Source organism: Erithacus rubecula, assembly GCF_903797595.1.
Source record: "Erithacus rubecula genome assembly, chromosome: 19".
Classification (NCBI taxonomy): Eukaryota; Metazoa; Chordata; class Aves; order Passeriformes; family Muscicapidae; genus Erithacus; species Erithacus rubecula.
Window position 1 is genome coordinate 1757162 of NC_136671.1, and position 25778 is coordinate 1782939.

At 48.3% G+C, this 25778-nt stretch overlaps 1 protein-coding gene across 2 annotated transcripts; it reads left to right on the forward strand.

Moving 5' to 3' along the window:
• Positions 1–2025: 2025 nt before the first annotated feature.
• FBXO21 (F-box protein 21) lies at positions 2026–25686 on the forward strand. Of its 2 annotated transcripts, XM_079322820.1 has the most exons (12): positions 2027–2294; positions 5437–5572; positions 7605–7699; positions 9347–9468; positions 11056–11202; positions 12209–12342; positions 12570–12706; positions 13199–13375; positions 14537–14669; positions 17008–17198; positions 18058–18215; positions 21646–25686. In XM_079322820.1, the coding sequence occupies exons 1-12, from the start codon at positions 2116–2118 to the stop codon at positions 21822–21824; spliced, it is 1788 nt and encodes a 595-aa protein (XP_079178946.1). In that variant the 5' UTR covers positions 2027–2115; the 3' UTR covers positions 21825–25686. The 2 variants fall into 2 exon arrangements, with proteins under 2 accessions (XP_079178947.1, XP_079178946.1); XM_079322821.1 differs by lacking the exons at positions 18058–18215; positions 21646–25686 and adding an exon at positions 17412–17796 and having other exon boundaries at positions 2026–2294.
• Positions 25687–25778: the final 92 nt, after the last annotated feature.

Here is a 25778-nt window from a genome sequence, read left to right on the forward strand (position 1 = left end):
TAACACCAAAGGCTGCTCAAGGTCTCTGCTGATGCCTTGGCCTCGCTGTGCTCTGCCACCTGTAATGCCAGGGTGCCATAAATAGCAGTGACAATTCACCTGCCAGACACAGCCACTGAGTCACAGCATTCCATGGATCCCTCATTTATCCCCTGGCCTCGGGGCAAGTGTCACAGCACAGGCAGGAGGGCTGGCTGTGGAGTTTGGGAGCCTTGGGAACAGCAAAAGCACTGCAGGCAGGGGATGAGAGGCCTGGAAATGGCAGAAAGCTGCCAGGGGAATGAGGCAGAAATATGGAAAAATATTTTCTCATGTAAGGGGGATCCTTCCAGTGCTTGAAGGGGGCTTGTTAAAAAGGAGGTAGAGGGATTTTTTACATGGGCACAGGGCCTTTGGATATTGATACACATTGATCCAGTCCAGATATTTCTACCTATTGATGGGGGTCCCCTCTGTGCACCCCCTTTAGATACTGATCCACATTGATAAATCTTCTTTTGGTACCTCCTTTTTGATATTTTTACCCCTTAGGTATTGATACACATCTGCAAAGGTCCCCTTTGGGCTCCCCCTTTCAGATATTGATACCCACTGATGAGATCTCCTTTTAGATATTGATACTCATTGATTGGTCCCCTTTGAGCACCTCCTTTTTGATATTTATACCTATCAGTGAAGTCCCCTTTAGATTTTGATGCACATTGGTGAGGTCCCCTCCTGGCACTCCATTTCTGATATTGATACACATTTGATAAGTCCCTTTGGGCTCCCCCTTTTCAATACTGATACACATTGGTAGATCCCCCCTGTGCACCCCCTTTTTGATATTGATACACATTGACAGATCCCCCCTTTTTGGCACCCCATTTTCACTATTGATACACATTCATGAGGTCCCTTTTTGGCCCCCATTTCCTATATTGATACCCATTGATGAGGCCCCTTTTTGGCCCCCATTTCCAATACTGATACCCATCAATGAGGTCCCTTTTTGCCCCCCATTTCCTATATTGATACCCATTGATAAGGTCCCTTTTTGTCCCGTTTCCAATATTGATACCCATCAATGGGGCTCCTGTTTGGCACTCCATTTCCAGTACTGATCACATTGATGAAGCCCTTTTTGGCCCCTGTTTCCAGTATTGATACCCATCAATGAGGCCCCTTTCTGGCCCAATTGCACCTATTGATACACATTGGTAGATTCTCCCCTGTGCACTCTCTCTTGATATTGATACCCATCAATGAGGTCCCTTTTTGGCCCCCATTTTCTATATTGATCCACACTGATGAGCCCCCTTTTTGGCTCCCCTTTTTTACTATTGATATCTATCAACGAGGCCCCTTTTAGGCCCCCATTTCCTATATTGAAACCCATCAATGAGATTCCTTTCTGCCCCCTGTTTCCAATATTGATACCCATCAATGAGGTTCCTGTTTGGCACTCCATTTCCAATACTGATCACATTGATGAAGCCCCTTTTTGCCCCTTATTTCCCTATATTGATACCCATCCATAAGGCCCCTTTTTGTCCCCCATTTCTTGTATTGATGCCCATTGATGAAGTTCCTTTTTGGCCCCCATTTCCAATATTGATACGCCTGGATGAGGTCCCTTTCTGCCCCTTGTTTCCAATATTGATACCCATCAATAAGGCCCCTTTTTGTCCCCTATTTCCTATATCTATACCCATCCATAAGGCCCCTTTTTGGCCCTTATTTTCTATATTGATACCCATTGATGAGGTCGATTTTTGGCTCCCCTTTTTCACTATTGATACCCATTGCTGAGGTCCACTTTTTGCCCCCTATTTCCTACATCGATACCCACCCATGAGGCCCCTTTTTGCCCCCTATTTCCTATATCAATACCCACCCATGAGGCCCCTTTTTGCCCCCTATTTCCTACATCGATACCCACCCATGAGCCCCTTTTCGGCCCGTTCCTGCGAACAGCCCCCGCCGTGCCCCGGTGCCACGGCCGGTTCGCCGTCACTTGTCAGACGCTCCCTTGGCCGCCGTGCGCTCGGCGCGCGGGCCGCACTTGGCGGACGCTCCCCGGGCCGCCCCTCCCCGGAAGCGCCGGCGGCCCCGGGGCGCAGGTAAACAGCCAAGATGGCGGCGGAGGCGGCGGGGACGGGCCTGACGGACCTGCCGGGCGAGCTGCTGGAGCTCATCCTCTGCTGCGACGTGCTGGGCGCCGCCGACATCGGCCGCGTCTCCTGCACCTGCCGCCGGCTGCGAGAGGCGTGCCAGCCCCGCGGCAAGGTGTGGAGGGAGCGCTTCCGCCTCAGGTGGGCACACGGGCGCGGGGGTGAGGGAACGGGCACTGCCGGCCTTTCTCCATGGACACCCCCGGCCCTCCCTCACGGGCACCCCCAATATTCCCTCACGGGCACCCCCAGTCTTCCCTCACGGGCACCCCTGGCCTTCATTCTGTGATAATTGATAAATGATTCGTGTTCATCATAGAAGTTTTGGAGTTTGTATCAACCAGAATGCTTCAAATAAGAAAAGAACGTGGACCTAGATAAATGGAAATATGTTATTAAACCCACTCTGTTGGAATCTGGCTGTAGTGAATATTGTGTATACCAGTTTGTAAAAGAAAAAAAAAATTTAAAAGAGGGGTTTTCCATAGTCTGAAAGGGTTTTTCGCAGAATCAGATTTTCTGCCTTTGTGCAATCAATCACAAACTCTCTGCTAAAGATCAGACTTCCCACTTTTCCTGTTTTTTATTACCAAGACCAGATGGTTACATGGCCAATTGTCCCAAAAGCTGTCCCACAAAAGTTTTCTTTGCCCACCACTGCTTACCTGGCAGAATTACTAGAACAAAACAATAACAATTATTGATGACTACAAGGAAACCATGCTATGAAAGGGAGCTGCAAACCAAAGTTTGGTGGAGCATGGAGTGGGCAGTACCCTCCATGTATCCCCAGCAATCCAGATTTTGCTAAATATTGAGACTTTTGTTTCTCATTTATAACACCATGAAGGAAGGCTGGGGGTGGCCATTGTTATAAATTTAGATTGGTTTATTTTATGTAGACAGAGCAAGCAGTGCTGGGGATACATGGAGGCCACTGCCCACTCCATGCTCCACCAAACTTTGGTTTGCAGCTCCATTTTATAGCATGGTTTCCTTGTAGTCATCAATAATTGTTATTATTTTGCTGCTATAATTCTGCCAGGTAAGCAGTGGTGGTCAGTGGGATCTCTGGATGATGTGAGTCTCTAGACAATTTGTCAAGGCTCATAGATAACCTCTGCTCTTGGTAGATAAGGAATGGCAGAAGTCAGGCAGTCTGGTCTCAGGGATAGGCTGCAATTGATCACACAAAGGCAGCAAACCTGATTTTGCAAGATCTGTTGGGCTGTGTGAAAACCTTGTTTTGCAAACTGTCAGTAGATACAACTTATTTAGAAAACATAATATTCATAACAGGGAGATTTAAAACAGAATGGTTTAATAATATGTTTTCATTTCTTTAGTGTCATGCTTCATTTCAGACCTAAGTATTCTGGTTTATACAAACCCCAATACTTGACCCACACTGTGACCTCTCCCCATTTCCATCCCCTTTCCACACCAGGGCACGTGGATCCCCTGCAGTGCCAGGTCCAGCTGGGCTCTGGCAGTGGAACCAGGAGCTCCCAAAACAACAGCCAAACCCATCTCAGGACTGATGCTGAACAGCAGAGATCTGTTTATCCATGAGGATTTGGGGAGAGCTGTTCTCACAGATACCCAAATCTTTGGGATGTGTTTTGCTGCTGTTTTGTTTCCCCCAGGGTAGCATCTGCTCATCTCTTACCTGCTTTGGTCTGTGTTGGCCCAGGAGCAGCAGCAGAATTCCTTCCTCTGCCTGCCAATTGGCTCCTGAAATCCAGCACAGCCCAAGTGAGGGGATTATTCCCTTTTCATGGGGGAAAAAAAGCTGCTGAACAATGACAGCTTCCCCACTGCACCATGCCATGGCTGTGGGACTGACTCTCAGCAGTGCAGTGGCTGCAGTTCCTGCAAGTTTCACCCTGCTTGGGATCCAGCAGCTGGAATGGGGTGTGGTGGATGGTTGGCACATGCTCCTCTCTCCCTGATAATGGCATTTTTGGCAGGAGGTTTCACCCTGACCTGGCCTGGAATCCTGGCTGGATTCCATCATGAGCCATGACATTTTCATCTTTCTGAAATTTTCTGAAATTCCCACTGTTCTTCCAACCCATGGAATTCTCCTTTCTCATCCCAAAATAAAGGACTGTGATGGTGATTGGGAGGTGGCTGCATTCCAGCAGTAGCTGAAGGGCCAGGGGTTCATCAGGAGGGAGGTTGTTATGTAATGTGAGGTTGTTTGACTTTATTTTGTGGAGGCAGGGATGTTTTATTATTAACCAACAGTGGAATATCTTCCAGGTGTGGTTTGGACACTGGTAATAGTTATTATGCAGGAGGAGTGATTTCAATATTTGGTAAATTAAATACATAAATAAATATATAACCTGAAAAGAACCTAAGACAACCCTTGGAGCTGAAGGAAAATGTTTTATATTAACCAGTAATAATGAGCAGCATTTCAAAATGTGGAATAAATCCCCCAGCAAATGAAAAGAAACCCCTTTCTCTCAGCTTTCTTTCCAAAATATTTCCATCTGTGCTGGTTCTTGCTCATGTTCCTCACACAAGCAATCCTGTGTCTTCACAGCAGCAGGAATTGCAGCCCTGGCACATATTTTATGGCACAAAGCTGTGTTGTGGCACCACACACCCACTTTATTCAGAAAGGTGCTGCCAGCAGCCCCCAAAGCATGCCCTGAAGTTGGATTTTCAGCTGAACCTTGAAATTCTGAGTAATCTGTGAAACGTTTGGACTTTGAGTCTCAGTAAAGGAGGGGTTTTTTACAAGAAAACTGGGAGGTTGTTGGGTTTTTTTTTTTCCTTCAAACAATTATTTCTCATCTCAAAACCAAACTGTCACGATTTAGGTGTCACAATTTGACTTGAGGATTGTGTTTTCCTCCCGTAGATGTTGCCACCAGCAAGGGCAGTGGAGGGAGCTGTGTTTTGTGCAGCCTTTTAATGAGCTCCCCGAGGTGGTAGGAAGAACACAGGACAAAGAATTCCCCTTCTGTTCAGTGCCAGGTTGGCTTCCACGTGACACTTCTTTGTGGTAAACTCTTTTAATTATAAAACTGAAGCATTTAGGATGTTTAGGTATTGAAATCCTGGAGTGAGAGCCTCTGAAGGTTTCAGGAGAGCTTGCTTTTAAATAATCCTTAATGCACAGCTGCAATCAGGGAGTTGTGCTTTGATGTCTGAGGGAATTTAAAGCTATTTAAAGCTGGGCAGTGTCTGGGCACTGTCTGAGCTCCTCATGTCGTTCAGGAGGGGTGTGAAGTGTTAATGATGCTGTTAATTTGTGTTGTCTGTGCAGGTGGCCCTCCCTTCTGAAGTACTACAGCCACAGTGAGAGTGTCAGCTGGCTGGAGGAGTACAAGGCACGGCACAATGCAGGGCTGGAGGCACAGAGGATCGTGGCTTCCTTCTCCAAAAGGTTCTTCTCAGAACATGTGAGTCCTCCTCTCTTCGTGTGTGTGTGTGCAGCAGCCTGGCCACTTGTCTAACAGTAATTAATAGAATCATTAATTGAATCATTAAAGATGGAAAAGACCTCCAAGATAACTGAACCGTGTCCCTGAGCAGCACATGTTCACATTTTCTGAACTCTTTGAAGGACACTGATTGCACCACTTGCCAAGCAGCTTGTTCCAATGACAGCCCATTCAATGCATCAATTTCTCCTGATATCCAACCTAAATCTCTCCTGGAGCAGCTTGAGGCTGTTTCCTCACACTGCCTGAGCATTCACATCACCAGGGTGTATTCTTTAAAAATTCTTAAACCATTCAAAAGTTGTTTATTTCTTAGAGGGGCATTGCCTTTTTAAAAATGTGTTTATTTAGTCTTTATTATTATTTATATTAGGAAAAATTTCATTTTCCCCCAAAGGGTGCTGGGCACTGCCCAGGCTCCCCAGGGAGCATGGCCCCAAGGCTGCTAGAGCCTTGGGAGTGTTTGGACAGCACTCACAGGGATGTGGTGGGATTTTGGGATGTCTCTGCAGGGCCAGGAGTGGGACTGGGTGGTGTGGTAGTTCAGGATATTCCATGATTCCACAATAATTCAAAGATTGTGATGAATCCTTTTTGCTAGTTTCTCTTGCCCCCCTCTCCACATCACCTCAACTGTGCAGTCAGAGATTTTTTATTTCCTGACTTTGTGTGAAAATGCTGAAACACAGCCAAAATTGAGAGATTTCCCAATCCAGAGGTGTGTGGAGTGCAGCACTCTGTGGGATTGCATTCAGCCCTAGAAGCTCTTTGCTTTTTGCTGGGAGTTCAGCCCTGGCTCTGGGAATCCTGAAGGCCACAGAGTTTGTTGACACAAAGCACAGCTGCTGATTCTCACTGAAGACCTTGTACAAGGACGAGTTCTGAGAGCTGTCACAGGCCCTTTGAGCTCAGGAGCAAAGCACAACAGGGCCACTCATTTGCAAAGTGTGTTTTTGAAGTTCTCCAGCCTGCCATGACCCTGAGATGAGTCTGTGTTCAGCAGGGAAAAAGTGAAAATGTGGTGTCTCACACTGAGGTGCACATGGAACAGGAGTTACTTGGCTGTTTGCTTAGGAGGTGGCTGTGGATTTTGGCAAGCTGTACAGCTGGGGCAGCCTGGAATTCTGTGAATAGAGCATAAAAGCTGCCTGTAAGTTTGGCTGAATTCAAAATTCCACACAGGAGCCACTGAGCAGCCCCCATTTTATGGCTCCTGTGCAAAAGGAAGGCAGAGGGGCCAGGTGAGTGTTTAGTGTCTCCTGGCTGCTCTGTTCTGCAGCAGCCACACATTTGTCCATGGAGAATTGTCAAAGCATTTACTGGGAGAAGCAGCTCCTGGATTCCTCCTGTTTTAATCAAGTATGCAAAGACTATGGAGAGCCCATTAAGCAGTGCCCAGAGGCCTCATGATGAGAACCATCTCCTTTGGGACCAGAAACTGCAGCTTGATTCCCTCCTTAGAACTGAGAGGAAAAGCCTTTCAACCCATATATGAGCCCATGTCCCATAGTGAAAAGCCTGAAAGCCAATTTTTTAACAGTTCAGCCAAAGTTTAAAAAAGAATTCTGGAAGAAAATAGCTGCTCTGAATTTAGATACAGAAGTGGTTGTTGCAAAAAATAAAGGCTCCTTCCTCTTCATTCCTTCACCCAGGATGAATCTCCTGCACAGGGGGGTGTTTGGAGAGCTTCAGTCAACCACAATTGTACCTTAAAATCACTTCCAGCTTGGGCCCACCCTGCATAAATGTGATTCTGCTGGTAACTCAGCCCTAAATGCTGTAGAATTTGACTGAACTTGCTGTAGGATGTTCCTGGGGTTCTCAATGGAATAATTAATCCAGGAGTACAGACTGGGGGTGTTTGGGAAACAGGACATTTTTAAGATCTTGAATAAATTTTTAAAAATTGGATGAATTTTGTTTCGAGACTCTTTCTGAAGTTATGGGAGAATCTCTTGTGCTGTGCATAACTCCTTGTCTGCCTTGGCAGGTCCCCTGTGATGGATTCAGTGACATTGAGACTCTGGGGTGCCCCAGCCATTTCTTTGAGGATGAGCTGATGTGTATCCTGAACATGGAAGGAAGGTAAGAGGGCTGAGAAATGGCAGAGATTTCTCTTTCACCAGTTCAAAGAGAAAAATACCCTGGTTAATGCCTGACTTCAGCTTCTGCCCTTGGTCACTCATTGAACAAGCACCCCCATGCTTGCTAAGGCCTCATTTCAGAACAAATTGAGCATTTCCAGAAGAAACCATGGAAACCTTGTCCCACAAGAAGAAGATCCTCTGGCTTTGTGTTGCTTTTTGTTGTTTATTTCCTTGCCAGCTCATGGCATCTCTTGGGACATGTCCCAAGCACCCACATCTCTGCCTAAGCAGTTCCCATCCTCTTTTCCTTTTTGATTTAAACCTGGATCAGTTTGGTGCACTGATTTACAGGATTAGGCCAGAGGAGCAGAGGGAAGCAAGAATCCTTTAGGATTGCCACCATGAATCCCTGTACTGTGAAATTTCAGCTTTTTCTTTCCTTTTTTGAGCTAGAGTAGGTTGGTCCAATTTTTGTCCCCCAAACAAGCAACTGAGTTGAATTCAACCACTGCAAAATTTGCAGTTCTGTGAATTATTCAGACAGGTGGTAAATAAAACTCCTGGTTTTTATCTGCCTGGGTAATCTCATCACCTTGATTAACACTGGGCAAGATGAGTGAGTTTATTTGAAGGTTTTATTTGCTTTATTTGAAGGTTTTTCTGCTGGTGCCACCTACCCAGGCTGGGTTTGGTGTGATACAAAGCTGTGATAAATGTCCTTAATGGGGCCTAATAGCCTTGATTAGAGGGACTATTAGTAGAGCTTGAAAAAACCCAACTGGAATAGCAATCATCTCATTTTTGCCTTTTCCCATCCATTTTATTGCCTTCTCTATTTGAGCTGGGCCTGAGCATCTCTCATTTGACAACTGGTTAAAAAGCTTTTGAGGCTTTGCACTGGCCAAATGCCTCCCCATAAAGCAGAATTGATGCTAATTACACCGTGATTAAGCTGTAGTCATTGCAATTCAGGAGCATTAGGCTAAATCATTTCCCTGGAAGATATCCCAATAAAGCAGTTGTCCCTGTTGAGGACCCCAGTTTACTGCAAGAAGATAAAATATTATGAGATTTGGTTGCCCTGTTGTCCAGGAAGATGGAGATACTTTAGAAAGTGATGGGACTTTTCTGTAAAAAGTTTTGGAATTGTGTTACCTACAGACCAATTTTTGATCTCCTCCTGCCTCTGCAGAGCTACAGAGTTGATTTTCCTCTGGGGAATTTTGTTTTTCTTCTGAGTGCTACTGCACTCCCATTCATGTCCCTGATCAATCTGTTTTTAAGGCTGAGAGGATGCTTTAGGAGGGGCTCTGGAGAGATGCAGGCAGACAGAGGGTAATGTTTTATGAATAAGGTATAGGATTTTAATCAGATATTCCTGAGATGCTTTAATTAGGATCTGTGTTGTTTCCCATGGTAATGTATCTTCTCAGAATTATGTGTTGGTGATGGGATGAAAATTGGAGATAAGAGCAATTTTCTGATAAATTCCTCTTGATATTCCCCTTTGGGGTTGAGTGACAGAAAATTGTGGAGAAAACCAATAACAAACAATAAACTTGTATTCACTGGAAAACATAAACCAACTGTTCACCCTTCAAATACCTATTTAGGGAAATGCTTCTTCTTGTGTTTCACTGTGCAGAAAAGGTCTCACCTGGAAATACTATGCAAAGAAAATTCTCTATTTCCTAAGGCAGCAGAATATATTAAAGAACCTGAAGGAGTACCTGCAGCGCCCCACAGAGCGACAGTCCTTCCTGGAGGGTGAGTGCCTGGTACAAAGCCCTGCCAGAACCCCTGATGCAGCTCCCACAGCTCCACCAGGCTTGGACTTGCCAGGACCTGCCTTGCTGAGATTGCAGCTAGCCCTTGGCAGGTTGGGTTTGGGATCTGCCTGGAATCCTTCCCATCCTTCCCAGCGTTGCATTGAAATGTCAGGGTGACATCAGGTGCTGGCAGGGCTTGAGGAATCACCCCTGCACAGCTGCACTGAATGGTACAACACTGCAGTCTTGAGCAGGGTGCTGAGAACATGAGCTGCAGCTCAGCATCCTAATTGCTGGCACTGCTGCTGTGGCCCCTGGGATGCACTCAGCTGAGCTCATTCCCAGTCAGCTCCCTGCTTTCCCCTTCCCCAGGAGCTCCTTAGATAAGGGCAGGGAGCAAACAGAGGGAATTATTGCAGCCTGAGCATTGTGTCTCAAGAACTGAGTGCTGGACTTTGGTGGGAAATAAATCCAAGTTCAGTCACATGGTGGGAGGGCACTTACACCTGCTGAGAAAGAAAAAGCTCTTTCTTCTGCTCTTCATGTCCTCAGTCTGGTGGTTTATTCTTCTATCTTCTGAATGGCTCAGAAGCTGCCAGGGGTGTAGAAGAGTCCCTTCCTCTTGGTACATACTCCCAAAATGTCCCTGAAAGAGGACAAAAGAGGCTGTAACACCATAGCTGGCTCTTTTTAATGTAATAAACTTTGAAGAAGAGACTGTTAGGGCAAGAAGGGAAAGCAGAAAGTGGCCTTTTGCAGAAAAAAATCACATTAATTATGAGACTTAGTCATGTGGGTCACAAATACGTGTGATTTGTCTGCCATGAAGGTGCCTTTGGAGCACCAGCAGGAAGTTTTTTGAGAATTTTCACCACAGGGAAGACTTTGGGAGGACAAAAAGGAGACATGCTGAATTCATTGATTTCCAGGCCTGTCATGGACATGCTGCCAAAGCCATGTAGGAGGCTGGAAGAGGTATGATCCATGCAAAATCCTTACAGCTGATTCCAAAGATTGAGCAGGAGGAGGCTTTGGAAAGAGCAGTGGTGCCAAAGGAAGTGTTTTCCTGCAGAGGCTTGGGCAGGAGAAACATCAAAGTTTGTTCTGTTCTGTGTTGTGTTAGGAAGGTGGAAAGCAGGTGTTGAAGAGAAAGATGAATGTAGCAGACAGGGAAATGCTGAACAAGGATAGTGTGGAGGATGTGACAGGGACATCAGAGCTGAGGCAGTTTGAGTGAAGCTGGCATTGTTTCAGGCTCTGAATAAAAATCTCTGTACCTTGGGGAGGTGCCAGGGCTGCAGTGTGAGCACACAGCTGGTCAAGCCTGATCCAGCAGCATTCCTGCTCAAGGTACAGATACCTTTTAGCATGGTGGAGAGGGCAGTACTGAGTTCAGCTGGTAATTCCTCATGTCAGCTCAGTCTCTGCATTTTGTGTGACAAATTTGTTAGATGACTGCAGGTTTCAAACACAGAGCTCTGCTGTTCTGCTGCAACCACTCACTGCATGCCTGGAATGTAGAGCAGGCAAAACCAAGCAAAGAAAAAACTGAAGTCCTGTTTCTTATGTAGTTTGTTTTTTGCAGGTGCTGTTTTGATTGATCAATACTGTAATCCCCTGTCAGACATCTGCCTGAAGAGTGTCCAGGCTCAGGTGGACGATATCACGGACAAAGTGCGCAAAGTGCTGCGGAGCAAGAACCCCAGGCACCCCAGCTTGGCTTCCAAGGCAGGTACTGTACAGAAATGTGCTGTCCTGCAGAGCTTCCTGCAGGTACTGTACAGGAATGTGCTGTCCTGCAGAGCTTCCTGCAGGTACTGTACAGAAATGTGCTGTCCTGCAGAGCTTCCTGCAGGTACTGTACAGGAATGTGCTGTCCTGCAGAGCTTCCTGCAGGTACTGTACAGGAATGTGCCTCCCTGCAGGTACTGTACAGGAATGTGCCTCCCTGCAGAGCTTCCTGCAGGTACTGTACAGAAATGTGCCTCCCTGCAGGTACTGTACAGGAATGTGCCTCCCTGCAGAGCTTCCTGCAGGTACTGTACAGAAATGTGCCTCCCTGCAGAGCTTCCTGCAGGTACTGTACAGGAATGTGCCTCCCTGCAGAGCTTCCTGCAGGTACTGTACAGAAATGTGCCTCCCTGCAGAGCTTCCTGCAGGTACTGTACAGGAATGTGCCTCCCTGCAGGTACTGTACAGGAATGTGCCTTCCTGCAGGTACTGTACAGAATGTACCTTCCTGCAGGTACTGTACAGAAATGTGCTGTCCTGCAAAACTTCCTATACCTCTGAACAGCTGAAACACCTGTGGACTTGTGACAGCTTAAAGAGCTGTTGTTTTTATCCCCTGGCAAACAAAATTCTGACATTTATTTAAGCCATCAGTCAAGAAACAGCTGTTCAATAGCCCAGGGTTCTGTCCATCTGATGCTAAAAGAATTTGGAGGGGAATTCTGGTTTTTTCCATTTGTGCCTGAAATCTTATTAGTCCTGTTATCTATAGCTGAATGTGGGACTGGCAAACAACCCCTTTCCTGCCAATCTCAGAAAATCCTCAGTAGAAAGGTGCATGTTTATCATCACCAAAGGTCAGGCAGCATCTTGCTCCTTGGTTTAATAAACACTGAGTAATTTCTGGCTTTCAAGGAGACACTGAGCCTGCCCATGTGAAGATTTCATTGCATAAAGGTTGAGTGCTTCTGTTTTCTCAGTCTTTGTTTCACTGCATGTGTTTCCAGGAGAGGTTCTCATTCCAGAAGTGGAACTTCAGAGGCAGGTGCTTGATGCCATGAACTGTGTCCTGTATGAGCAGCTGAAATACAAAGGAAATGAGCTGGATTACTACAACTCCCTGAATTCCTACATTCACCAGGTGTGTGTGTGTGTTAGACAAAATCTGGGAGGCTGCAGGGCTTGAGACACTTCATTTGTCTGAATGTAGACAGAGAAATAATTCTCTGTGAAGAGCAACTCTTAAATAAATATGTAATCCTTCAGTGCATATTCTGTCAAATTGTATTTTCAGTTGTGAAATCATCCCTTGAAATTCATGTTTTTCTTAAATCCCTCCTGTGTTTTTGTCACATTTTTCTCCCCCAGGTTTTGATCCGCAGGACAGGAATTCCCATCAGTTTGTCTGTGCTTTATTTAACCATTGCCAGGCAGCTGGGAGTCAAACTGGAGCCTGTCAACTTTCCCAGCCATTTCCTGCTGCGATGGTGTCAAGGGAAAGAAGGGTGAGTGACCTGCTGAACTCTGAAATTGTGCCCACAGTGGCAACAACCAGAAAACATTTACAGCTCCAGACCTGTGTGAGAGTGTTTAATTATGTTCCATCTGCCTATACAGAGGGGAAAATTAGATCTTTAGGAAAGGTTTCCTAGAACTCAGCTGCTGCTGGATGATAACAGATTTCCTGCTCTAGACCTAGAGGAGTTTAATTATTTTCCATCTGGAATTCTAACCTTTGCAGAGAGAATGATAGAGCTCTAGGAAGGTTTTCCTAGAACTCAGTTCTGCTGCTGCTGAACAATAACAGATTTCCTGAAACAATAATACCCATGGGGTGATGTGATGGTAAAGAGAGAAGGTGCCAGGTAGTCTCTGTTTAGGAGGGAGCTGAGGAGTGAAGGACACGAGATGGAAGTGCTGAGGGAAGAGCAGAAACAGCAAATCCTGCTCTACCACTCGACCCTGATCCCAGTTTGGTCTCTTTGTTGCCTCTTCAGGAGCACAGATATTTTTGACTACACCTACATCGATGCCTTTGGGAAGGGGAAGCAGCTGACAGTGAAGGAGTGCGAGTACCTGATCGGGCACCACGTGACAGAGGAGTTCTATGGGGTGGTGACCTCCAAGGAGGTCCTGCAGCGCATGGTGGGCAACCTCCTGAACCTTGGCAAGAGGTGAGTGCAGAGCCACACCCTGGAAAAGGATCCAGCCTATCATCTGCACATCCAAAAGGTGTCAGTCAGCTCATGAGATCCTGAAAATTCCCTGTGGCACAAGGCGCTGGGTGGGTGCTTTCAATCACCTGCATCTGAGTGGAAACACAAAGATTTAGTGGAATTAGTTCCTTGTTGCATATAGGTAAAACCTTATAGAAGAAAGGTCTTATAAAATCAGTCTTCATTACTTTAGCTAAACTAATAGCTAGCTTAGTAAGTTCCTGTAAGAACCTATTGACTTTCATGAGAATTGAATCTAACAGTAAAAGTCTACTTGTTCTTACTAAAAACAATTATAAAAAGAAAAATCATTTTACATGACAGTCTGTTCTTGTGAGAAAAACAGTTCACACCTACAAAAATAAAAAGTCTGTCTCATGAGAATCCATAAAAAAGTAAACTGTCTAAAAATAAAGAAGCTAAATAGACATGTACATTTTGTATTACCAACAATAAATAAAGCTTTGGTAAGTTATTAACTAATTAAATTCAAACATAGTGCCTTCTAATACCATATAACAATGAACTGTGCACAATGAAGATCAGCTATTCTACATGGAGAAACAAGTATCTAATTTCTGTCTCAACTCAAAGTCTGTAGCAACAGTTCCTCTCAAGAAAATAGACAAGATATTTTATTTTCTCTGTGAAAAGCTGATAGGGAGTGTCCACCTTAAGAGCAGAGCCTCTTTGTGTCCTGTGGTAGGCACAGCCTCCATGTTCAAATGAGCATTTTCAGAGATATTGTTGGTGTGTAGAAAATTAAGTTTTGTTCTCAAATTCTCCTGATAATCCCTTTCCCAAGCAGCATAGACAGGCTCACAGGAGTGGAAGGGTTGCTTTAGGTGTCAGAAGAACAAAAGGAAATGGCTTGAAGAGTGAATTCCCTGTGTGGGATTATGTGACCAAGGAGAAGAGCAGTGGTGGGAGGGCAGAGTTCAGTGGTCAGCTGTGGAGAGCTTTTCCTTGCAGCAGTGATGTGGTGAGTGCCAGTCCATTCTGGAGCCACTGTTGAGAACTTGCTGTAGCTGCAGCATCATTGAGGGAGCACCCCTGTGCCTGGGAGCTGTGGGGCCAGGGCTGCAGAGCCTCACAGCTGAGTTTCCTTTCTGCTGGCAGAGAGAGCACTGACCAGTCCTACCAGCTCCTGAGAGACTCCCTGGACCTGTACCTGGCCATGTACCCAGACAATGTGCAGCACCTCATGCTCCAGGCCAGGCTGTACTTCCACCTGGGAATCTGGCCAGAAAAGGTACCTGGGCACTCAGGGGAATGTTTTGGGAAAGGCTGAGCACTATTAACACTGGGTTATTGATTGTTGGGCTATGTCAGCCTGCATTACAGGCTGCCATGAGTTGTTTCTGTAATAAATGCAGTTGGAGGAGTTCTCACATTGCAGGGAATCAATCTGAAGCAGGAAGAGTGGATGATTCTTGCCTGCTTGTCCTGGGGGACATTTGGAAGCAGCCCTGAGTCATAATTTATGATTTACAGCTTGTCTTGCAACCAAGACTGTGGAGTGTGAGTTATAAGAGCATTCTCTTTGCTCTGTGCCTAAGTTGTGGTAAAACTCCTTCAAGGAGCAATTACCTTATCAGAAAACTTCAGGAAGTTATCTTTGATAAATAAAACCAGAGCTGTGCTCCCAACCTTGGCCACACAGTCTGTGACTCTTGTAAAAAGCAGCTTGATATTCCTGTCCTTGGAATTCCTTTTCTTCAGGGTGACAACTCCAGTCCTGTTATCTTGGGAGTGTGGGAAAGAAGGTGCTGAGATTTACAGGTTGTCTGGATCATCCAGGGCTTTCACTGAATCAGGAGAAGGCACAGGGAAGAGCCTGTAACTCAGAAAGGTCTGGTTTTTTTAGTGTGTCACTGCAGCACAGAGGTTTTTCCTACTCAGAGTTCCCTGTGCAGGTTCAGTGGAGCCTGTGCCAGTTCCACCTGTGAGGTTTGGGAAGGGGGCAGGAATATTGGCTGTACAGCTGAGCAGAAAGCAAAACTCTTCCCACCAAACCAACTGGAACAGGACTGCTGGAGAAGCTGCCTCCTCCCCTTTGAAGAACAAACTATGCTAAGCTTGGCCTTCCTTTCTTATGGCAGCAAATTTTAGGGTCAGGAAAACCAGCACCAAAAAATTCTGTATGGGAGTGACTCACTGAGCTGAAATGGCAACTGGACAAAAATGGGGAACACTGAAAGCTCTTCCTGCCCCTTCCTGGCACTCAGGGATGTGTTTGCAGAGCACCAGGCTTGGATTTGCAGCCCCTCAGAGCACACCACCCAACCCCAGGGCTGAGTTTTACTGAGTTCTCTGCACCAGATGCAATGGCAATGAGCAAATTTGGATTTTTCAGGACTGCATCCAGTCGTTCCAGGCTGTCAGGCAGAGCTGCAGCTAACCAGAGAAAATGCTGTGTCTGACAGGACACAATGTACCAGCTTTGACAGGGGCTGCCAGATTCATGGATGGGTAGGAAATCTAAAAAATCCTGCACAGCTGCACATGATGTTGCCCTAAATATTTGTAAATAACAGTAAATAAAATTCCCAAGAATCTCTGGCAGCTGTGGGTGGTTACATACACCCTTTAGGATTTTTCAGGATTTTCACATCCTTCTTAATAGAATTAAAGTGGCCAAGAAGCCTGAGCTGTGTTTCTTCTCATGAATTACTCACCTGTCCTTTATTTAAATTGATTTTCCTTGGGTTTTGGCTGCTGTTCATGCTGAACAGCCTGAGATTGCCATTCCTCTTCTGCTGCTGCTGCTGCTCTGAACTTAATGACCAAACCTATGATGAAGGACACAGTCCTTTTGCCAGGTGCCAAAGTGTGGCAGATTTTGGGACTCTATGTATTTGATGCTGAGATAGATACATGTCTTTTCCCAATATGCTTACACAACAGGTTGGATTTTTTTTTTCCCCCTTGCTTTCACCAAAAAAATGAGAATTTGCTTAGTCTGCCTCTGACAAACACAGCAGCAGATGCTCTGATGCTGTGCCAGAGGGTGTTGGGAGGCTGGAATTCTGGATCTGCAGACCTTGCTGCTTTGTGTTCTTCAGTCATCCTGAAACAAGCAGCTTTTCTGTCTTGTTCCCTGTTCTGTGGGAAGGCATTGTGGAGGTTATTTCCATTTCCTCCTGTGCTGCCCTATTTTTGCTCCTCACAGACATGCTGAGAAGCTCTTTTAAGTTAAAATATTAGTTCTCAAGAGCAGCAGAAGTCATCTGGAATCACTTCCCAGCAGCATTTTGGGATGCTGAGAACTGCATTCTCATGACCAGAAACCTTGAGAGATGGTCTGTGGGCACCAAACTGGGCACCAAACAGGACATGAGGAACTCATGGGGCTGAGTTTTAAGGAGTGCTGTGCTCTGCAGTGCCTTTCCTTGGAAGCTGGGAGATTTACAAAAATAAAAGGAACAAGAAAAGGCTGTGTGCAGGCTGAACATGAGGCTATAGCAGAGAGCAGTGTGGAGATGTTGTGGCAGATCTCGGGGCGCTGACTCCAGCAGTGTATCTGTGTGTTTATGAGTTGTGCTGCTGCAGGGCCGTGTCCTGAAGCTGTTTTTGCTGTGGTTTGGAAGGTGCTGGACATCCTGCAGCACATCCAGGCCCTGGACCCCTCCCAGCACGGGGCAGTGGGGTACCTGGTGCAGCACACCCTGGAGCACATCAAGCGGCGCAAGGAGGAGCTGGGCCCCGAGGTCAAGCAGCGCTCCGATGAGAAGCACAAGGAGGTTTGCTTCTCCATTGGGCTCATCATGAAACACAAGAGGTGAGCTTGGAGCTTCTCCACAGCCAGCTCTGTAGCAGCAGAGCTGAAGGGTTTGACAGCAGTGAGACAGGGTTAGTGCCAAGGAGGAGTGGGGAATGCCAGGCACGTGCAGTGTCCCATGCAGGAGCAGGGGGGCGGCTCTGAGTGCCTGGAGAGAGCAAATGTTTGCACTGCAGAGAGCCTGACTTGTCTGAGTCATCCTCTATCACACAGGTAACATCCCCACAGCACACAGCTCTCCAGGAAACAGCAGCAAGCACTTGATGAGGGACTGTGCAACACAGTCAGCTTCAGAATGGATTCTGATATTCCCAGGACAGCTGATGGATGTTTACCTGTGTTCTCATTCCCTGGTCCTGCCTGCACCCCAGCACTGTGTTGCTTTGGCCAGTCCTGTGACTCACCAGGACATCCAGAGCATGTTTGAGGGGCATCAGCAGTGACAGTCTCACAATTAATCCCATGAATGTTCTGTAAATAGTGATGGCTTTGTTCTCAGTGTTGGGGTTGCCACGTGTGTGCTGAGCACAGGAGAAGTTGCACGGCCCAGCAGGATGGTTGATCCCTCCTTATTTCTTCCTTCTGGCTGCTGACTTCCAGGCCCTTTCCTATTCTCTTTGGTTTTCCTCTGTCTTGAGCTGTTTATTCCTGTCTGTTTATCCAGTCATTCATAGTCATTTCCCTCCACCTCAAAATACAAACACCAAGTCTTTCTGAATTGTTTTTTTCTTCCTCTTGTTCCTCTCCTCCTTGTGCCAGCTCTCAGGAGGTTCCTATCCTGTTTGTGCTTTGTTAATCTTGAGGGAAAAGAGCTGTCTCTGGACTTTCCACAGCCTTTGTGTGCAATTTCTCTAATCAGGTATGGCTACAACTGTGTGATTTATGGCTGGGATCCTGCCTGCATGATGGGCCATGAGTGGATCAGGAATATGAACGTGCACAGCCTCCCCCACGGCCCCCACCAGCCCTTCTACAATGTCCTGGTGGAGGATGGCTCCTGCAGATATGCTGCCCAAGGTGAGCAGGGACTCCTGGGTGCACTCTGCCCACTCCAGGACAAAGGGATGATTAATTGATTAATTGAGTGTGGTTAATGAGGGTTATTAAAGGGGAGGTAGGAAGGAAGTGATCCTGAGTCATGGACTGCTCTGTTTGCTCTCCATGGAACCAGCTCTGCTGGGATGGACAGGAAGGTCCACTCTGCTGTGATCTCATCTTGCCCCAGAAGTGTTTTGGACACTCTCATGGTATGAACCTTGATGGCTGCTTTGAAAGAAATAATTCAGTTTTTGCCTGACAGCTGTGCCCTGGACAGCACCTGGAAGTGGGAGTTAGTGAGGGTTTGCTAGTCTGGACATGATCTGGCCACTGTCACATGTCAGGATCCCAGGGAACACAGGCAACATGGCTGGTAGTGCCACCTTTAACTAGAACAAAAATTAGTGTCTCTTCACAAGTGCAGGGAGGTGTAGAAATCTCTATGTCACATGTGCTTTATGCAACAAACCATAAGAGGAAACGTTTGTCTGATGGTCACAGTCTGTGGTTGGGATACAGGAAGAACTGTTGAACTGAGGTTCTGATGAAAATTGCAAAAGAAAAGCGTAACTGTGACTCTGCACATTGTAAAAATGTTGATTTGCCTCATGTTTGTGTTCCCCCTGTGACAAGGGGTCCCATCCAGGCAGGGCAGCTGCACAGCCAGAGTGTGTTTGGCTAAGGGTAGATGTGGAGGCTGCTGGAGGGAAAATCCTCACCAAAATGTCCTTTCCCTGGGGGCTCCCTCATGTTCTGGCCCCCTGAGTGTGACAAGAGGTAGTTTTAGAGAGATTTAAAGTGCAGGTGTTTCCCACTGTCCTCAGAGTGGTTTTTTTATATTCAGAAGTCCAAAGAGATGAAGTGGCAAAGCCTCAGATCAGGCAGGACTTAAAACCAGAAATCCTCATGTGCCATGGGTTGATATTCAAATATGCATCTTGGTAATTACCTAATCAGGTAATTGTCCCCAGTGCTGCTGGGGCTGAGTCATCACTTTATCTTGTGTCTAATGATGTTTAAACAAACAGAACCCTGTCTGGTCCCACAGTTGGTGCAGGGTAGGCTGCCACTCTTATCTCTGTGGAGGAGACACTGTTATCACTGCATCTCTGTGACCTGCAAGAGTTCTGATATTGCTGGGGAGAAGTGAAGGGTTTGTTCTTGCTATTGATATGCCCTCTAAAGCATCCTCAGATCATTTGGGAAGGATTATTTCATATCCTCCTGACCTGACTCTGGAGAGGGAGGGAGAGATTTTTACAGAAAGAACCCTAAACAAATCCTCATGTGGAGTTTAATTTAACCAGCTCAGAAATAACCCCAAGCTTATTATAGATAAATGTACCTCAGTTTGAGGCCTGCCTGCAAATCTGTGGGTTGAGTGCAGCTTATTCCAGAACTCCTGTGTTGTTCAGGGAGTTTGGTGCCTGTCCACTCTTGCCTGTGTCTTGTTTGCTTTGTGACAGCACAGGAGAGAGATCTGTGACTCAAAACTGCTTGTCAGCACCTTTGGGAGGCTCCCACCTTGGGCTGAACTCACCTGTGTCAGCCTGTTCCTCCTGCCAGCTGCTCTTCTATCCCTGCAACTCCCCATCTCTGCTGTTCTATCCCTGCAGCTCCCCATCCCTGCTATTCTATCCCTGCAGCTCCCCATCCCTGCTGTTCTATCCCTGCAGCTCTCCATCCCTGCTGTTCTATCCCTGCAGCTCTCCATCCCTGCTGTTCTATCCCTGCAGCTCCCCATGCCTGCAGCTCTCCATCCCTGCTGTTCTATCCCTGCAGCTCCCCATCCCTGCTGTTCTATCCCTGCAGCTCCCCATCCCTGCTATTCTATCCCTGCAGCTCCTCATCCCTGCTATTCTATCCCTGCAGCTCCCCATCCCTGCTGTTCTATCCCTGCAGCTCCCCATGCCTGCAGCTCTCCATCCCTGCTGTTCTATCCCTGCAGCTCCCCATCCCTGCTATTCTATCCCTGCAGCTCCTCATCCCTGCTGTTCTATCCCTGCAGCTCCCCATGCCTGCAGCTCTCCATCCCTGCTGTTTTATCCCTGCAGCTCCCAATCCCTGCTGTTTTATCCCTGCAGCTCCCCATGCCTGCAGCTCTCCATCCCTGCTGTTTTATCCCTGCAGCTCCCCATGCCTGCAGCTCCCCATCCCTGCAGCTCCCCATGCCTGCAGCTCTCCATCCCTGCTGTTCTATCCCTGCAGCTCCCCATCCCTGCTGTTCTATCCCTGCAGCTCCCCATCCCTGCAGTTCCCCAAGCACAGCTCCCAGCTCAGCCTTGCTGCTGCAGAGCTCAGCAGTGCAAGTTGTTTCCCGCAGTGGTGCAGTATCTGCAAAGGTCCTTTACAAGCCTCTAGGACTGCAGCAGGCTGTTGAGGCATGGAAAGCTCTGCTGCTGCTGGCTGCACACCCTGACATGCTGCAGCTCCAAACAGCTTGCATGGATTTTAATAGGAGTTCTCTGCTCTCAGTAATAAGCTGGATTTCAGAGACAGATTATTCCTGAATGACATTCCCTGCATCCCAGCTCATTCCTGCCCTGCCCAAAGTCAGCCTTTGATCCTGATACAGCTTTTTTTTTTTTTCCTAGCTAATACTACCTGTTTTATCTGGCACTGTGCTGGAAAAAAAATGACATCATTTGGGGAGTGCTGCATCCCTGGGCTCCAGCATGAGGGATTTACTGCCAGTCCCTGCTCTGTGCCCACACTGCAGAGCAAAGCAGCCCTTGGCTGGGATCACCTCTGGGGTTCAGTGTTCAGGGGTCACCTTTGGGGGTTCAGTGTTGTGTAACTCTTGTGCCTAATCAGGTTATCAGCAGGAAAGGAGCTGCTGTGGGAAAGAATCAGTGTGTTCTTAGGGATTTTTCACTTGGCTTGGGGAGGTTTGGCTTTAGGGAAGTTTATTTTGGAAGCAAATGCTGAGCCTTGGCATGGTGGAAACAGAGGCTGAGGGAGGAAGCTCTTGGCTCCTCTGCCAGGACAGCCTTGTGTAGGTGGGCTCCCCTTGGAGAATTTGAGGGGGGTCTCTCCTAAAACTGATTCCCCAAGGGCTGTCAGGGATCAGAGGAGCAGAGCTCAGTGCAGCAGCTTCTCCCTGCACTTAGAGCCGAGTGCTGTGACCAGCAGGGTGGGAGCAGCATCCTGCTGCTCCAGCCTAATGCCAGGCAATCCCAGGCAGAAATCCCAGTTGCCATGTCCCTGCTCAGGGGATCCTCAGGAGGTGAGGCCCTGGGAGCAATCACACTGATTTACTCTAATTTCCTGGATTAGGGCATTTTTGTCCTTCCAAGCAGCAGATTTGGTGTTTCTAGAAGCACAGACAAGGCCTGAGAGAGGCTCAGGGTTGGCTGCCTTGCAGCAGGCTGTTCCTGGGGTGGTCAGTGCTGCTCTCCTTCCCTCACAGAGAACCTGGAGTACAACTCTGAGCCCCGGGAGATCCCTCACCCCGACATCGGCCGCTATTTCTCCGAGTTCACCGGCGTTCACTACCTGGCAAACACCGAGCTGGAAATCCGCTACCCTGAGGATCTGGAGCTCACCCGAGCCATGGTGCAGAAGATTTACAGCTCAGGCAAGGAGTGAGGGCCAAAGGCAGCCTGGGGACACAAGCAGCTGGAGTGTAGCTTTACCCTCTTTGCAGAACTTGCGTGGGAAGCAAGTTTGGTGACAATCCTTTGGCTTAATGCATTGAAAACTGCATTGGACTTGGAAACTGGTGCTACAGCATCTTCCCTGTTGTCTGCCTGTCCATCCTGGCCAAGAAGCACAGGGACACTTTGGTACTTGAGCCCCAGCAGGAGGATCTTGCAGAGACAGCTGTGCCAGGAGTGCTGCCCTTAGGAAGGATCTGCACATTCTGCTCCTTCTGTGGTGGCTTAGAAGGTCAACAGAGTGAGATCTTGCTGTGGAATATGGAAGAATCCCCTCTTCCAGAGAAGGAAGCTGCTTGTCCTAGCAGTGTTTTTGTTTGGCCATGTCTGTCTGGTTTGGTTTGAGTGTCTGTCCCATGCAGGCAATAGTTTTTAAAGTCTCTCACGTTTCACTGTTGTCTTCTCCGTCAGGTATTTTGGGTCAGGTATTGCTTCACCTCTGTAGTCTGATTGTTCCTAGAGCTACTGTTCCAATCCTGAATATCCTTCTGGGCCTGGCAATATCCTTACGGGCCTGGGAAGGAGCTCCAGCCACAAAACCAGCAGCAGTGAGGCTTGTGGGGTGGCAAGCAGTGCTGACCCAGGGCCAATGGCCACCTCACCAATGGCAGAGACTCCAAAAGCAGAGGAGGAGCTCCTGGCCCTTTCCCAGCTCGTGTCCTGACCTTGTTTTTGGGTCTGTCCATCATGTGTGTCCAAGGTGGGATCCATGGCACAGCCGTGAGTGTTCCCAGGAGGATTTGGAACCTTGTGGGGATGTTTGGTGGGACTTTGAGGGCAGCACCCGAGTGACTTCGAAGGACACAGAGCTGCCACTCGCTGCCATCTCCCAATTTTATTTTCCAATAGGTATTTATGCAATACAGTGGAATGATGACTGGAACCTGGCCATCTCTGGAGTCAGCCAAACCATTATGGAAGCAAGATGTTAATTCCTGCAGCTTGAGGCCTTCTTCCTTCTTGCCAAAAGAAAACGGATTCTAGGGGAGTGCAGACTTGGCTGCTAAAGCAGCTCAAGGCACGTGACTTTTAACCTTGACTTAAAGGCCCAGACAAAACCATTGCAGAAGAGGTTTCCCTCTGGGCTCAGGGGCTCTGGGGTGCAGAGTGACACAGTGTTTGTGCATATCTTTGTGGTTTCTGAAGCAATGTGTGTAGAGTAGCTGCAGCTTGTGTCTCCTGTCACTGTCCACTTGCAGCACAGTAATTCTCTCCAAACTGACAGTTAGGGCCCTGTAGAGGTAGGTGGATGCTCTTTAGTCTCTTATGCACTACAGGTATCTCCACATGGAATCACAGCCCTCCTCTCCAGCAATGCCTGCCCTGCATGTCACCTCCTGCAACCCTGAGCACTGGTTTGCTGTGGAAATAAATACTGAGAGCCCAGCACTTTGGTGGTGGTGGTCTGCAGGGGTCTGGGGCTCCAGGAAGAGCAGTCTGTGGGGAAGGTGTGAGGAATGCTGAGGGGGCTTTGCTCCAAGCAGAACTCTGACTTTAAAGGGTCAGAATCCCAGAATGGTTTGGGCTGGAAGGGACCTTAAAGCTCCTCTTGTTCCATGGGCAGAGACACCTTCACTGTCCCAGGTCTGTGCCAACATGAACTTGGAGGGAGGGAGGAGTTTCCATTATGAGGCAGGGTGGGGAATCCTCAGGCAAAAATCTATCTCTTGTTCTTGAGGGTAGGGGTATACCCAACCCTCCAACCCATTTTGAAAGCAGATCCCAAAAGATTCCTGCTGGGTGCTTCAGGGTCCCAGGGCAGCCAGCAGGGCCCTGGTCCCTGTTTTGGGGCCACTGCTCACACCCTGAGAAGAGCCTGGCCCAGGAGGAAGTGTGGGAGCTGTTGCTCACCACAGACTGGTGTGGCCTGGGGCACAGAAGAGGACAGGCTTGGGCACCCAGGGCAGCCCAGCAGCCCTGGAGCTAAATCCTCATCCCTCTGGAAGGATTTGGAGGAGCTCAGTGAGTGGAGTGACCTCAGACAGCTCTGGGTGCTGCCCACATCCACACCTGGGCTGTGGGTGTTGGGGTCACCCAAAGCACCAACACAGCCTTGGAGGTACCAAATTTGGAAAATATCCACACAGCCTCAGGCCAGGGACCAAGTCAGATGGGATTTGAGACAAACCCAAAGGGAATGGTGACTTCACTTGGTTTCCCATTTGGGAAGGATGTCCCTACTGCCTCCAGTGCTACTTGCCCTGGGTGGAGTCTGGTCCTGGTGAGGAGAAACTCCCCTGTGAGCACCTGCTGCTGTGGGAGACTCAGCCCAGCATCCAGGGGAGCAGGGAAAGATGGAAAAACCCTTCAGGATATATCCAAGGAAAGATGGAGACCCCCCAGGATTCCTCTGTGTCCATGCTGGAACAGCCTCTTGGAATGCACCAGTGCACATCCTCAGCCCTGTGGGAGCACCTCTGTGGCACAGTGGGTGACATTTGGGGTTTGCCTGTACCCCCTCCCCTCCTGGCAGTGCAGCACAGTCACCTTTTCCCCAAGAAGGCAGCAGTGGATCCCAAAAGCTCCTGTGTCTGTGAGTGCTGTCTGGATCCTTGGTGTCTGTGTTGGTGGTCCCTGGGGATTTGTCCTGTCCTGTGTGTGTGGAGCTCTCCCAGGAAGGGTTGGGGGGCTTTCTGGAGAAGGTGGAATTGTCTCCGTTGTCTCCCACCAGGTGCAAAGCCTGTGCAGTGCCAAAGTCCTTGGGAGCAGGGGGTGAATTCCCTGCAGTTCATGCCATGTTCTCCCTTCCCTTTCCATGTCCTGGGGACAGAACAGCACCGGTGCTCTTGTGTTAAAATCCAGAGGGTGAAGGAAAAAATACAGAATGGGGGAAGGGGCAGGAAGTGAGGAGCACTCCCTGTCTGGATCATAAGGAAAAGCCAGGGCTGGTTCCAAGCTTTGCCATGGATGGTGGCACCCAGGGTTGTTCCAGGCAGTGCCATTCCCAGGCTCCTCTGGCAGGGACTGAGTCCTGTGGGCAGCAGCATCCCTGGGAACTTTGTCCACCCCTGGAGGGCAGGGTCTCCATGTGCTGAGGAGCTGCTGTGCCCTCCAGCAGCCAAGGGGCAGGAAGGGACAGCTCCAGTCCCTGGATCCTGTAGGAAGCACTTCCAACCCCTCTGATCCATCCTGCCACGGAGGGACACAGAGAGCACCAGCCTTGGGCAGGGAGTGAAGCTTCCCACTAACCACGGGAGTGTGTCTCCAGTCTTTGCAGGAAAACCAAGCCCCAGGAGCCTCCCAGGGGCCAGGAGAGCTGTGTCCTGTGGGGCAGGAGGGTGAGAGGAGGAAGGGGCTGCTCTGGGCTGGAGAAGGGTCCCTGGGATCTCCTGGTCCCTCCCAGGCCACCTCCACCTGCTGTTGCTGGCTCCAGGCACTGTCCTGACCCATTCTGGGCACCTCCAGGGATATCCCAGCTCTGTGGGCTCTGCCTGCCTCCCTGCTGCTCTTCCCCCAGGGGAGGGGGGACACAGGGACTGGGGCAGCAGGGACAGAGTGCTGCATGTATTTCCCTCCTCCTCCTGCCTGGAAGTGCCTGGGCTGGGCAAAATTTCACATTGGATGGAAAACTTCAGGTCCAGGAATGGAGGGTGAGGAGCCCTGAGCCCCAGGGCCCTGACACTGACCATTGAGGTTGTAAGATGGGGGACATCTCCCCTTTCTCCGTTTTTATTTATGAATAGGTATTTTCCTGGACAGCTGCAGGCTGGAAATTATTTCATTCCTTTCCCGTTTATATTTGGCTTTAAACAAATAAACAGCACTGACTTGACAAATAAACAACTACCTACTGCTGCGGTGTGCTGTGCTGCTTGAGCTGCTCCCAAACCTCTGCTGCACTCCTGGAAGGGCTGCGCTCTTCCCTGTGCCCGTGGGAGGGTGACGT